This window comes from Diabrotica virgifera, chromosome 6, assembly GCF_917563875.1.
Source record: "Diabrotica virgifera virgifera chromosome 6, PGI_DIABVI_V3a".
NCBI lineage: Eukaryota > Metazoa > Arthropoda > Insecta > Coleoptera > Chrysomelidae > Diabrotica > Diabrotica virgifera.
In genome coordinates, this window is record NC_065448.1 from 46702687 (window position 1) to 46717918 (window position 15232).

Sequence of the window (15232 nt, forward strand, 5' to 3'; positions counted from 1 at the left end):
CCAATATTTTATTGTTTTGTTTCGCTTAAATGTGCATTTCTAGGTTAACTTCTCTTCTTTTTCTATAATTTGTTTTAGAGTAAAAACATGTTCGTTACTAAACCTGTTTTTTGTAAATAGTTATATATTTTCTTACTATAGATATTTTCTAATAGGTATTCGGAACAAAATGGCGTCCAGCAACAATCACTCTATACGCAAGGAGCAGCCTGTAACGTTCTGTACCTCTCCACCATCGACATGGAATCGTTAACCGGACCCGAAGCTATCAAGAAAGCCGTGATGCAGCTCTTCCAGAAAAACCCACTTCCAGGCACGGCAGTAGTTCACTTCAAAGTCAGCGACCAAGGTGTAACATTAACGGACAACAAACGAAAGTTGTTCTTTAGAAAACATTACCCTATTAATACAGTGTCGCACTGTGGACTGGATCCCGCCGATCATAAGTGGCTCGTCAATGCCGAAGATACAGGAGCAGAGAAAAGTTCTAAGTGAGTATTCGAATTTATAGATTGCCTCGATTTTTGTCAAAACATTGTATTAAGAAATATATGAGACACGAGTATTCAGTATTTATCGTTTAGACAAGCTATCTTGATCAATTAGATGAATGGACATGTTTATCAAATTCATCATCATCGTCATCAGTGGTATCACAGCTCGTTATTAGCCAAAGCCTTCAGAACAATCCTCCATTCACTCTTGTCTCTGGCAGCTCTTCTCCATGCTTTAACTCCAATAGATTTTAAATCATTCTCCAAGTTGTCTTGATATCTAAGTCTTGGTCTTCCTCTTCGGTCAAAAACTTTTCTGATTGTGACACCTTCCTCTCACTTGATTACATGTCCTACCCATCTAAGGCATGATACCTTAATGAATTGTACAACGTCAGGTTCCTCCAGACTTCTTTACAACTCAAAGTTGCAACGCCTCAAAGTGCCGCAAAGCGTCCCTTTTATTCCCCTACATATTCTTCTTAGGGTTTTTTGCTCAAAACGTTTAAAGATTTCTTGGTCCTTATGTGTAGGTGTTATCAAGTTCACATCGTTAATATAACTATTGTGGTATCTTGTATTTTGAGTTTATAAGCCGTGATCGGAATTTATTTCGTCTTGACATACTTACTTGTCTTTAATTCATATCTCCCTGATGTTTCTTCTCGAGTGTATACACTATTTGTAGCCCTCGTGCCAGTCCGGGATTGTTGATTGATCAGATCGTTATCGATATTTTCGATGCATTTGAGGAGACTCTTGAAAAACTACTCGGTAGGCATGTTAGATAGAACCCGTACAGAGATTCCAGTATCTTGGTTGCTGGATAACAAATGAACTGGACCACGAGGTCGAAATACGTGCTCGTATAGTGTATGCTAGGTCCGCTTTTCAAATAATGAAAAAGATCCTAAAAAACTCTACCTTATCGTTGGATATCCGATACCAATTTGTAATAGCTATTTGTATAACAAGGGAGGAAAGTATTACTTTTCCTCCCGAGAATGAAGTTTACTGCCCGACGCATAGCGGAGGGCAGTAATCATTCAAGGGAGGAAAAGGCACTTTACTCACAATCGGTTAGTAATTTATGGATTTCTAACCTTTGAAGTAATCAGGAAGCGACTTATTACTTACTTTACTTTCCCAGCTAGCCGGGAAAGTACTTTCCCGGCTAGCATCTGTCACTTTTCTACCTGCAAATGTCAATGTCATTTTTGATTAAAAGATGGTTTAGAAAGAATAGAATCCACTCAACATTTATTTAATTAAGAAACAACAAACAACAAAAAGAAAACTATTTGAAATTATAAATATTAATAGTTACATTGGAATTATGATTACTATTAACGGTTAAAGTAAGACCGTGTTGCTCAAAATTATGAGTTTCAGAAATATATGATGATTTAAACTTGTTTTGTTACCTAGCAACGATCTCACAGGTTACTTAAAATAATTCATCTTATCACATAATGAAAATGGATACAGATATTTGAAACGAAATTATTATTGGTAGATTGTGAGTATTAGAAATCCATAAACTACTAACCGATTGTGAGTAAAATAGTATACAAACCTCGCGGGAACTCATTCTAGCCTCGCGTCTGTAGTTTACCTCGGTGCTTCGCACCTCGGTAAACTACCTTGCCTCTCGGGTGAAATAGACTACTTTCCCGCTAGGTATGTAATATACTATTACTCCCATGTTATACATATGGTTTTTCCACCTTCCTCAAATAACAAGTCATTTTTTCATTTTTACTTAATTTATTTATGTAACTAACCAACAAAATTTATTAGAACTAAAACTAACAAGTAGGTACAATATAACAACTGTCAACTGTCAATAATAAGTCAAATTATTAATGTAAACATTGTTAAATCAAAATAACAATTTACTGTTTTTTACCATTCTGCAAAATACAGAGTGTTTTATAAATAAACGTTAAAATGTATAGATACTTCGTAATAGAAAATAGATATTGTACAGGGCGTCAATAAGTTATATTTCATGAATGAAATACCATGACGTCACTTTTACTTTTCCTCTCTAGGGAGGAAAAATATTTTCCTCCCTAGGGAGGAAAAGTACAACTTTGCTCCCTACAATCAGGTCCGGAAAAGTATACTTTCGGTAGAGGTGGGTGGAAAAAACATTTATTTATTTCATATTGCTATACGGAGTGTAGCATGTACATGTACTCTCGGAATTACAAGTATCAGGCGTATAGAGCCTTTGGGATGTTGGTTTTTCGAAGGAGACTGAAGATCTGTTGGACGGAGCATGTGACCAACGAGGTGCTGAGAAGAATGGGGACTGAGAGAGAACTCCTAAATATTGTAAAAAACAGAAAAACGAGTTATCTAGGACATATTTTTACAGAGGAGAAAGATACTTTTTAGGACTCATAATGGAAGGGAAAGTGGAAGGAAGAAGAGGTCCAGGAAGAAGAAAATGCTCCTAGCTGAAGAACGTAAGAGACTGGACAAGCATGGATACACATTCGATACTAAGAACCGCTGAAGATAGAGAGCAATTTGCTGTAGTTATAGCCAACCTTCAGTAATGAGCTATTCCAGGTCAAATCAACACACTTTGAATTAATTTTTTCCGGACTTATTTAGATTTTGTTAAAATTTAGAGTACTCATAGTGGATGATTAGGTGAAGAAAAATACAAAATTTTAAATTATCTCAATTTTTATCTCAAATTTGAGATAAATTTTTATCTCAAGTTTTCCAAAAAAATTCGAAACACCGCGACCATACTCTTTTGGAATGGTTGTAGAAGATGTCTTAATTGAGTTAGAATGCTGTGAGAGGGGTCATTTTGCAGCATTTTTAAAACCTTTTACAGTGATATAATATACAACATGATGTTATGGTAAACAAGTTTTTTTTTCAAACAAAAAAAAATATATTTTGATTAAGTTTTTTTCCAAAAAGTATATAATTTAAAATTTTCATAATGTTCCTACAAATACAAAGTACTGTTGTTAATAACATATAAAAATTTTATCATGGGATGGTGATGGGCTCAACATAAAAAAAATGAATTTCACACATGCAGTATGGTGCAAATGAAAGGAATAAATTCGTAATTTCACAAGCTGCCGACTTTACGGAAAAATCCCGAAACAGGTCAATTTTTATTTTTAAATTGTAATTTTTTGGCATATATATCATACTAGTGACGTCATCCATCTGGGCGTGATGACGTAATCGATGATTTTTTAAATGAGACTAGGGGTCGTGTGCTAGCTTATCTGAAAGGTTATTCAATTATCTATTCAGTAATATAAACATTTAAATAGTATTCAGTAATATAAACATAATATAAAAAAATTTTATACAGGGTGGCAAAAAAGAGTTATTTTAATTAAATTACTTTACAAGAAAAGAAGAATGTATGTAATTTATTTAATTTAATATTGATTTATAAATATATAAATATATTTTAACCTAAACAAATTAGATAGGTACATTCTTCTTTTTTTATCAATTAATTAAATTGAAAACTTTTTTTGCCACCCGGTATAAACAATTATATTAATGTTTATATTACTGAATAGAGAATTGAATAACCTTTCGAATGAGCTAGAACACGACCCCTATTCTCATTTAAAAAATCATCGATTACGTCATCACGCCCAGATGGATGACGTCACTAGTATGATATATATGCCCAAAAATTAAAATTGATCTATTTCGGTATTTTCCTTGAAGTCGGCAGCTTGTGAAATTACCAATTTATTCCTTTCATTTGAACCATACTGTATGTGTGAAATTATTGTTTTTTATATTGAACCCATCTCCATCCCATGATAAAATTTTTATATGTTATTAACAATAGTATCATGTATTTGTAGGAATATCATGAAAATTTTAAATTATGTACTTTTTGGAAAAAAACTTGAATCAAAAATATTTTTCTTGTTTGAAAAAAACTTGTTTATCATAACATCATGTTGTATTTATATCACTGTAAAGAGCTTTAAAAATGATGCAAAATGACACGTCTCCCAGCATTCTAGCTCAATTAGGACAGCTTCTACAACCATTCCAAAAAAGTAAGGTCGCGGTGTTTTGTAAATTTTTGGAAAACTTTACATAACCATATTTCGGTAAGGGTTTGAGATAAAAATTTAAAATTTTGTATTTTTGGTTACCTTATTCGCCACTATGAGTATTCCAAATTATAACCAAATCTGAATAGGGGTGAAAATTAGGTGCGTTGAGTTGATATGGAATGACCCTAATGGAAAAGGCACCTTAAGAAGAAGGCATGTTAGAGATGGTGTGTATTGGTTGAATGTCCAATACATTAGAGACAGTACGCGTATCAAGCTGAACTCTCTATGGGAATAGACTGCATACTGAGCAGCCATGTGATATATGCAACATTACTACAGTTAAGTCCGCGAATCTTTACCCGTGCGTCATCATGTAAAGCATACGAAATAAGTCGATGATAAGTCGGAAATTGAAATTTACTAAACGCAACAGCAAGTGACAATAAGTGACTTTCTGTTGCGTTTAGTAAAATTTCCGACTTATCATCGACTTATTTCGTATGCTTTAAATGATGACGCACGGGTAAAGATTCGCGGACTCAACTGTATATAGGGGATACAGTGTAATGACAAGTAGCCAGACACTGTCCGCAAGGGGAGTTTTATCGCTTCTCTTGTGGAATATGGTCATGGATGAGCTGATAGCTAAACTCAGCAACCACAGGCATCATGTCCTGAGCTATGCGTATAACCTGGTCATCTTAGCCCAGTGCAAAGTTAATGGCACAGTCATAGAGAGATTGCAACAAGCTACGAGTGTAGCTACAGAATAGATTTCAAATATAGAACAGGAAAATATGTGTCCAAAGGTTCTAGAGGGCCAAACCCATGAAATTTACCAGAAGGAAGAGTTGAGAGGGCTTGGATTCTCTAAGCCTAAATGGTACAGATCTAAATCTGCTGAGTGAAGCAAAGTATCTTGTAGTAATATTAGACTCTAAGCTTACGTGGAATCAGCATTTAGAACGAATGACCAAGAGCCGTTAATGATACGTTGATGAATACGTTAATGATAGCCAGACGTACTCAAAACCATAAAACTTATATTGGATTTATAACATGGTCGTAAAATCAATGATTACATATGCGTCAGTAGTATGGTGGCTAAAGTAGCAGTAAAAAAGTGCCATCCTCAAACTAAGCAAGGTGCAAAGACTTGCTTGCTTTGGAATTACAGGAGTTATGAGGGGCACACCAACGGCAGCTATGAAGGCTCTACTGTACCTTCCTCCTTTACATGTAGTTACAACAGGATATGCAAAAATGGGATATTATAGACAACCAAAGACAAAGAACTGATGCACTTGTCAGAAGAGCATCAGCTATAAAATATTTCTGTCCAAAAAGCATCGTTTTGGCTTTAATGTGTATTGATAATAAAGACGAATATTAACAAAAAATTAAGCTGATTTTTCCCAAAAATATGTTTTCCTTCTATTATTTGCGTAAAACTTTTAGTGGACGCCTCGTAATCTCCTTCTCACAGGCACGGGCGCCCATATAAAAATTTTAAGGGGGGGCTAGACGTAAAGATGTTGCACATTATATTTTATGTACTCTGGATAACCACATATAGTTAACAGCACCCGAAAAGCCAGGGGGGCCACGCCCCCCCCCTGCCCATGGGTATGGGCGCCCATGCTCACAGGCATCTTTCAGTGCGTCACAGTTTTTCGATTTCTTTCTAACGCATTGAGTTGCAAGTGACAGAAAAAAGGTACGTCCATGATTAAAATCATTTATAACATTTATTCTAGTTGTTGATAGATGGCGCTATATTCGAACAAAAAATGATTTATATAATATAATTATAATATTATTATCTACACAACTATAATCTGTACAATTTATAAGACTACACAAATCAAAGAACATACTTTTTTATAAATGAAATAAACACAATTGATTTGTTTTTATACCAAATTACGATTACGATTCTGTTACAACTGTCAGATTTAACTAAAATGTCATGCTATGATTCTCTACATTCTTAAAATCATATATTACGTCATTAATGACACATTGAAAGACTGAGAAGAACTTTGAATTATAGTCGTAGTAGGGCAGTCAATTTGGCTCCGAATTCCATCCTATTACATCGATTTACTTGATATTTTCACAGTAAGTAGGGAATAGCTCAAGAAACAAAGTCTACCGTATGCCTATGTGCGCTTTTATCTTGGGGGTGGTTCCCACCCCTTCTCGGGGGTGAAAAATGTTTTGGTTTAAATAGCCACGGAAGAGGCTAGATAACCTAATTTTAAGCAAAAACTGTTCTCTAATTATTTTTTAAAAACTCGATACTTTTTGAGTTATTCGTGGTTGAAAATTGGCCATTTTCATTGAAAAATGACACTTTTTCGGACGGATTTTTGCGAATACCTTAAAAACTATGCATCTAACAAAAAAACTAAAAAAAATATTTCTGTAGTTTATAAAAACAAAGAGTTTCGTTCCTTCATAAATCTTCTATTTAACGACGTTCTACACTTTCGGCAAAGAATTAAGGATTTGCATGAAATTTTAGTATGTTATAGTTTACTTCAAAAAACTGAGACTTGATTTTTTAAAAATTGTTTTACCGTGCCGTTTAATTACTATTAAGGGTCAAAGTTAAGTTTTAACATGGGCTCTTATGGGAATTCTTAAAAAGTTAATAACTTTTGACCCAAATTTACGATTTTTAATTATTTGTGCTTAAATTAAAGATTTTTTTGTAAGGAATGACATATTAAAAAATGAGGATTGTTTACCGTACCATTTATTTTTAATTTATTTATTATAATTAATTCCGTAATTTATTCCGTAAATTCCGTAATTTATTAAAATTTATTTTTATAAAGTATTCAATACTGAAACATATGATTTGAGTATTCTGCTATAAATGCGTTGTTACCAACTTTCGCTTGCATATAAGTTTCCCCCCTTTCCTCTGAGAGGCATACCCCGCAACGAAGGTGTAGAACGTCGTTAAAATACAAAGAGGGAAATTGTAGGTAAGAAGAGTTTGTTTTTTTTTGCTGCATGCTCAAATCGGTGTATTCAACTTGAAATAATAGAGAAACTGTCGATTTTAGGTGTATAATGATACTTATGACTTTTGTAGTGCTTGTACAGACCTTTCAAATGAGCAATACTAAATGTCGATTACATTCAAACTAAGCGAGATATTCTGCAAAAAAGTTGATGACTAATGTATTTTAAGAAGAAATGAGAAGTATATTTAACCCCTCATCCATCAGAATTTAGATACATCGTTTTCCTTTTACAATACCTTTTATTATAGTGTTATTTCTATGTTCAAAAAGTTGGACTGGATTCAAATGAATGGCTTTTGAAAAAAATAAGATCAAATTATAGAGCGCATTTTTAAATTTTCTTAGTATCTTCCGTTTTCTCCATGTAACTCGAAAAAGATCAAAGATACGAAAAAGAGATATCTCACAAAAATGTAGTACTTTTTCAGATAAAAATTTTCTTTTTATTTTTCATTACTGTATCTCTTATCATTTTCAAGTTACATGGAGAAAAAGGAAGATTTTTAAGAAAATTTAAAAATGCTCTCTATAATTTGATCTTTTTTTTTTTCAAAATCCATTCATTTTAAACCCGTCCAACTTTTTGAACACAGAAATAACACTGTAATAAAAGGTATTGTGGAAGGAAAACGAAGCATTTACATTTTGGTGGATGGGGGTTAAAATTAATTCTCATTTTTTCTTAAAATACATTAGTTATCAATTTTGTTTGCAGCATATCTCGCTTACTTTTAATGTAATGGACCTTTAATATAGCTCATTTTAAAGGTCTTTTCAGGCACTACAAAAGGTATTACACCTAAGTACACCTAGGTATACACCTAAAATCGACCGTTTCTCCGTTATTTCAAGTTGAATACACCAATTTGAGAATTTACCAAAAAACAAACTATTTTCACCTACCATATCTCTTTTTGTTTTATAACTAGAAGATTTATAACGGCAAATGTCTCTTTGTTTTTTTATAACCTACAAAAATGATTAATATAGTTTTTTTAGTTAGATGCATAGTTTTTAAGGTATTCGCAAAAAACCGTTCGAAAAGGTATTTTGAACTATTTTAAATTGGAAATAAGCCACAATTTTACCAAAAAAATGAATTTATTAACGTTTCGACGCCCAAGTCGGCTGTCGTTGTCAAAATACAAAATGATACTAAATAAACAAAAATGTTGTTGCTTAGTAAAACATTCTTCTACTAATTTATTTAATCTGACTCATTTATATCGGCAATTCAGGCATGTATTATACATTTTAAAGTAGAAGACTTTAAAATGATATTGCCAATATTGATGAGTTGCGTTCCTAGGACGACTTTACTAAAAGATTACATTCGATTACATGAAATCAACCCGAACTCAAGAATATCCGCCATAAAAAATCATAGCATGTGATCTGTCTAATAAATACCACGATTAGTAAGTCATTAACATATCGAGTTAGTACATATTTTATATTTTAGTATTATTTATATAATATCTATGTATTATTAATATTATTTATAATTTAAAATAGGTAGCATATATACATTTAAGTCAGAATTTGGTATTAGTTTTGAGAGTAAACTAAATTTAAGCCCAAATACTTACGATGTAGGGATAGTATCACGAGGTTTTTTCCTGGTTTTCCCTCGTGATTTACTATGGAATCTCTAGCGCGAGAATTTTACTGCCATCGTTGCATTTGATTGTCTTTTTAAAGACAGATCACATGCTATGATTTTTTACGGCGGATATTCTTGAGTTGGGGTTGATTTCATGTAATCGAATGAACTATCTTTTAGTAAAGTCGTCCCAGGAACGCAACTCATCAATATTGGCAATATCATTTTAAAGTCTTCTACTTTAAAATGTATAATACATGCCTGAATTGCCGATATAAATGAGCCAGATTAAATAAATTATTAGAAGAATTTTTTACTAAGCAACAACATTTTTGTTTATTTAGTATAATTTTTTATTTTGACGACACCCGACTTGGGCGTCGAAACGTTAATAAATTCATTTTTTTGGTAAAATTGTTCATTATAAAAATTCCACAAGGAAATAGCTTCAGAACAACAAAAAGGTATTATGTTTCAATGAAAATGGCCAATTTTCCACCACGAATATCTCAAAAAGTATTGAGTTTTCAAAAAAAATATAGAACAATTTTTGCTTAGAATTAGGTTCTCTAGAGAATTCCGTGGTAATTTTAACCAAAAAATTTTCCACCCCTAAGAAGGGGTGGGAACCACCCCCAAGATAAAAGCACACATCGGCATAGGGTAGACTTTGAATTAGGAGATAAGTAGAGTAGAGACCGACCGAATGTGATTTTTTTGGCCGAAGCCGAAGCCGAAGTTCGGCCTGTAGGATACCTTCGGCCGAAGCCGAAGACGAAGGTGACTAAATATTTGCATTCATAGTAGGGATAGTCGATGGTCGATGTTTTGCCATTAATATTTAGGTAGTCAAAACATCAGTATTCTTGAGTTTTAGCAAATACAATAAATTTATTATAGTTTCTCAGAATTTTACTACGTGAGAAATATTCAAATGAAGATCTTTGAGACATCTTGGCCTATTGTTAAAATTTATATCCTACCTACTTCCTGAAAGTTTGTAAAACGTTTTAGTTTATTAGGGTGTAAATATTATTCAAATTTTCAAAGGCTCGCCGAAGCATATTGTTTAGAGATTATTTATATAGTATAGTATACTCAGAGCATTTTATTATTCCACCTTCGGCGAAACCTTCGGCTTCGTTTTGGCCGAAGCCGAATTTTGGCCGAAGGTTTAAATATTGGCCGAAGGTGGCCGAAGCCGATGCCGATTAATCGGTCGGTCTCTAAAGTAGAGGCTAGGCCCAAAATTTCATTAAAATCCATGCAGTAGGATAGAATTCGGAGGTAATATCCTATTCTTGCTCCCATTGACTGGCGTATAGGTATATATATTGTTGTGATCTTACTTTTGAAATCTAATGATGTTCTCAGATATAATTTATCCTAATTAATTAATCAATAATTATCTCATTAATCAAACAGATCAAATACCAATATAGTGTCCGTCTCAGGGCTAAATTATAATATCAATTACTTACTTTCGTGGCTTCAAAGTATTTCTCAGTGGATTCCTAATCGGGATAGATAAAAGAGAGTAAAATAATACACACATACGGATTTCAATTAGAAATTATAAAAATCGTTTATTTTATCTAAATGGCAATAACTGCTTAATATTTCTTATATCTTATCTTTCTATCTTTATTTAGTACAACAGTTACAAAAATGGGAATCTTATTTCTTTTTGTCTCCAAATTTATTTTATTTATAATGAACTATTATGATTTATCAGTAACAAATTGATTTAGGTTTGATGAAATTTTTTAATAGTGATTGTGTGGCTCAACTTTCAATGTGGTATTTAATACACAAACCATACATTCATGTCATAACAAAATAGACTGACCTTTACTGATGATTTGACAATGTCTTCACACAAAACACGTTTCCTATTGGCTTGGGTTGCGATCCAACGACTCGTCTAAGTCTTCCAGTAATGTCTCTGCTCCTTTGAAAACTACGCCTCGTACAGCACTCGTTCCTGCCTTCTCCTGATGCCGTGTTCCACCTTTTTTAACACTTCAACAAAACCGGGATACTCTAGACTCAAGGAGTTATATACTATCTCGACTCAGCCTATCACTCGTTCCACGATATCTTCCTTTTTATTTTTTAAAAACAAAACTCACCAACCCGGCGTTTCACTTTTTTGTACACTCTTCTCGAAAACTGGACTTCGCCTCTCCTCGCTCAAAACACACTGACTCTCATTGCTCATTCATTCTCCTCCTTCCAAATACCCCTTCCAGCATTAAAAAATCAACCAATCCAAGGCAACTTTTAATTATCCGTATTTACCAACACAAACTTTCCTTTTTCTAAATATCTTAATGGATTTCAAGAAAAAAATAATATTCCCCATTTCAATTTTACTTTCCACATTAATCCTCTTTACAAATTTAATAACCTATTATCTTATTTACTAGAATATAAGTTATCGGTGGTTATTGACAACCTTTCCACGAACACTTTCTTTTTAAACATCACTCTAATTGTTTACTTGAGTCGTATTGTTCCTGGGGTTCGTAAACACTTCTTCGAAACACTTTCTTAAAAACTACCTATACAAAATTTGTTTTTTACAGGGTGTTCCAAATTTACATGCCCGCGGTCGAGAAAAAACGAAAACCTTTATTTTTATTTGAATTTTAAATATAACTATAGACTTTTATTTCTTATGTCAAATAGGAATATAACAATATGTAATAGGTAAATAATGGGTAAATACCTAAATCATTACTTTTCCGATTATAGCGCCATCTATCAACAACTGGAATAAATGTTATAAATATGTATGTATCACGGACGTGCCTTTTTTTCTGTTACTTGTGTCGTACTGAAAAATGCATCTGAGAAGAACCATACTTTTACTTACATGTATAAATTGATTTATGGTATAATTATTTATTATTTGTTAGTGTTTATATTTACTTTATATTCAACTTTTTTTCTTTTTCAGTAGAATATTCGGCTTTGTAGCTAGAAAACCAAATGTTAATAATCCCGACAACCAGTGTCATCTATTTGCTGAACTAGAACCCGAGCAACCAGCAGCCGCCATTGTAAATTTCTTAAACAAAATCCTGACATCTAGTGGCATCAAACCCAACATCGTCTGAAACGAAACGTGGGAAACCCCCAATCTCCCCCATCACTACGTCAACAAATCGACCGAAAAAAAGTTTAACGAATACAGCTGTTACAAAATTTCTAACGCCTAGTCCCTTTTTATTTAATATAATATATATACTTTTAAGATTAATAAATTGTTTTACTTCAGAACAAGTTTTCTGAAGTATATTATATATGTATATATTTAAATAACACTAAGTGTGCCTGTCCCAATTTATTTTTCATGATTCATTTTTTGATAAGGTGGCAAACCTGAGGCTGTCAAACCTGAGACTGCTTGGTGACAGGGTACGTTAGGTTATGTAACGTAACCTAACTGCTTGGTGTCAGATAATTTGAGACCGTTTGGTGTCAGGTTTGTCGCTTATCATTGTTGTATTTTATGTTCGTGGTGAAGTGCTTGAAATATTTGAAATATTAGCAACGTTCACTGATTTTTTTGAATTTTCAGAAAAAGGTTTCTACTGTACCTTGACGCCATTTTTGTTATGAGATATAAACAAAAATTTTAAATTACTGATCAAAATTGTTTATCAGGTATAAGGTATGAGTAGATAGATCTTTGAATAAATCGTCTCACTTCTCATCTTTCTTACTAAACCTATAACTCGGTCCTGTATAATATGTTTGCATACAGTATTATTAGTACCTTAGACAAGGAAAAAAGAGAGGACGGGTAACACCCATTTAACATACACGTTCCAAAAGTGAAGCCAGTTTTTGGTTTGTTTGTCACCAGAAACATGGCGGTCACGTCAAAAATAACAATGGGTTGCCAGTGGTGGGTGTTCGTTGAAGGTTAAAATTTCATAAAAAATAAAGTAAATCATCATCTAAAATTCGTAATAAAAACATATGTATGTATTGAAACATATGTACGTAATATGAGCAACTTAATAAAACATTTACCGTACACAAATTCTTCATTTTAAATACATTTCATGTTTTTATTTTAAATACTCAATGCATAACAATACCCCAAAGATACGTCGATGATAAAAATCCCTGGTGTCAGTTTGGCTTCACTTTTGGTCATAGGATTACTCGTCCTCTCTCTTTCCTTGTCTAAGATTAGTACAGTAAGTACTTAATTATGCTGTCAAATGTGTCAAAGGTCAGTCAAGTTATATTGAAAGGTGACATGGAGCCAACGAAGAAAACACGAAAATGGCAGGTCAGACAAAAATCAAATACTATAATAGGGCTATTTATCTCCGCCATTTTTCTCGTACACTTGACATATGACATACAATAAATATACGTCATACGTCTTTGGTAGGTATATACCAATGACGTATGACGTTTATATATTGTCCGTCATATGTCAAGAGGACGAGAAAAATGGCGACGATGAATAACTAATAAAAATGCATCAAGATTATGACACACGCCTGCAAAACCTGGAAAAAATTATCCGAGATAAACGGATATAGAAAACAGAACACTAAATGAAAGAATATTTGAACCAATGGAAATAATTAAAAGCAAGCAGACGAAATCATTGACAGAGAATGTAACTTCATCCAGAGGAAAACGTGATGAAACAATCAAACCATCAACAAGGAGAGAACCAGAAAAGAGGAGTCATTAGCTGAAAGGAGGTGAATTAGAATATCACTTCAAAGAGGCCGCGTGGGAAAGAGATGAGATATCTTCGTCCAAAATTGCGTAGAACAAACACGATATTATATAGGAGCAATCTTTTAAATTTTTAGAAGAAGAAGATCACTTGACATAGATTTTGTACAATCCTCCACCACTTTTACACGACAACGGCATTCTTCAAAGAAATATATACGAAACATATCTATCAGATTATTTTTAGATCTGCGGAGATACCTGAAACCAAAGATTTCATGTTGGCAGTTCAATATCTTGTATAGGCAGCAAAATAACTGGTTTATCTCAAGAATATTTCAGGCCGCTCTCAAAAAATTGTTTTTGAACTTTAAATGATTTCCATGGCAATTATTTCCTACTTTGAGTTAAGTAAGAGATATTGCTAGAAACTAAGTATTCTTGGTAAATCTTTTTTCCACAACGCAGTTATCAAAACGTCTTTGTTTGGCACAATATTTCCAATACAGATGATACGATTACAGCCAAGATACATTAACTAAGAACAATTATTTTCTTAGGTAATGTTTTCTGGTAAAAAACCTCTTAGATTGACACAATGTACGTATACAGAAGAAAAATATACGTAACAATAAAGATGATACGATCACAGCATAAAATTTTTTCATTTTACACCTCCGGAAAATGATTGTTCCAGGTCATCCCTAAAAACTTACTAATAGGAAAGAAGTAAATACACAAACTGAAGTTATATAGATCGAGTTATACGTTTAGCATTTTTTTATTGTTTCATTTCGATAGTATATGCTTCATTTCTTGCGTTTTTCTGTTTAGTCAAAAAAGTTAAGTTAGTAAAAGATGTTTTAAATTTCTCTGTGTTAACAGTTCATATTTATTTTATCGGCATATTTATATATGTGCCGCTCCTGTAAACTAACATTGTCAGAAAGTTCAGAAATAGATATCAGGGTAAAATATTGTGTAGCCACTCTTATATTTTAATCGTTATTTGTATGAATCTCTGTATCAATAACCGCTCTATCAATGGCAAATAAATCTATTAAACACTTCCATTTTAATAATAATAGACGTGAAGAGTTTTGATCGCCGATAAAACGATATTATAGGTAATTAAAGAGTTGACTTTCCTTGTTTTCCTTCTTCAGAGAGTGGTGTCTGTGGTTTCATTTAACATCCACTATTGGCAGTCAGTTATTCTCATCTTTGACCTTGAGTGGTCATTTTAACTTACGTTATTTCTTTTTAATATCAATATGCAGTAACTAAAAAATAGTAACATATATTTTTTAA

General features: G+C 32.9%; 1 protein-coding gene across 1 annotated transcript in view; it reads left to right on the forward strand.

The window, feature by feature from the left end:
* The window catches only part of LOC126886950 (tensin), a 1001992-nt gene extending 989101 nt beyond the window's left edge, over nt 1–12891 (forward strand). Inside the window, exons 22-23 of the mRNA XM_050654136.1 lie at nt 156–491; nt 12171–12891. Coding sequence (XP_050510093.1) covers nt 156–491; nt 12171–12330 — 496 coding nt within the window. The 3' untranslated portion in view covers nt 12331–12891. The remainder of the gene's footprint in view (nt 1–155; nt 492–12170) is intronic.
* The last annotated feature ends 2341 nt before the right edge of the window (nt 12892–15232 follow it).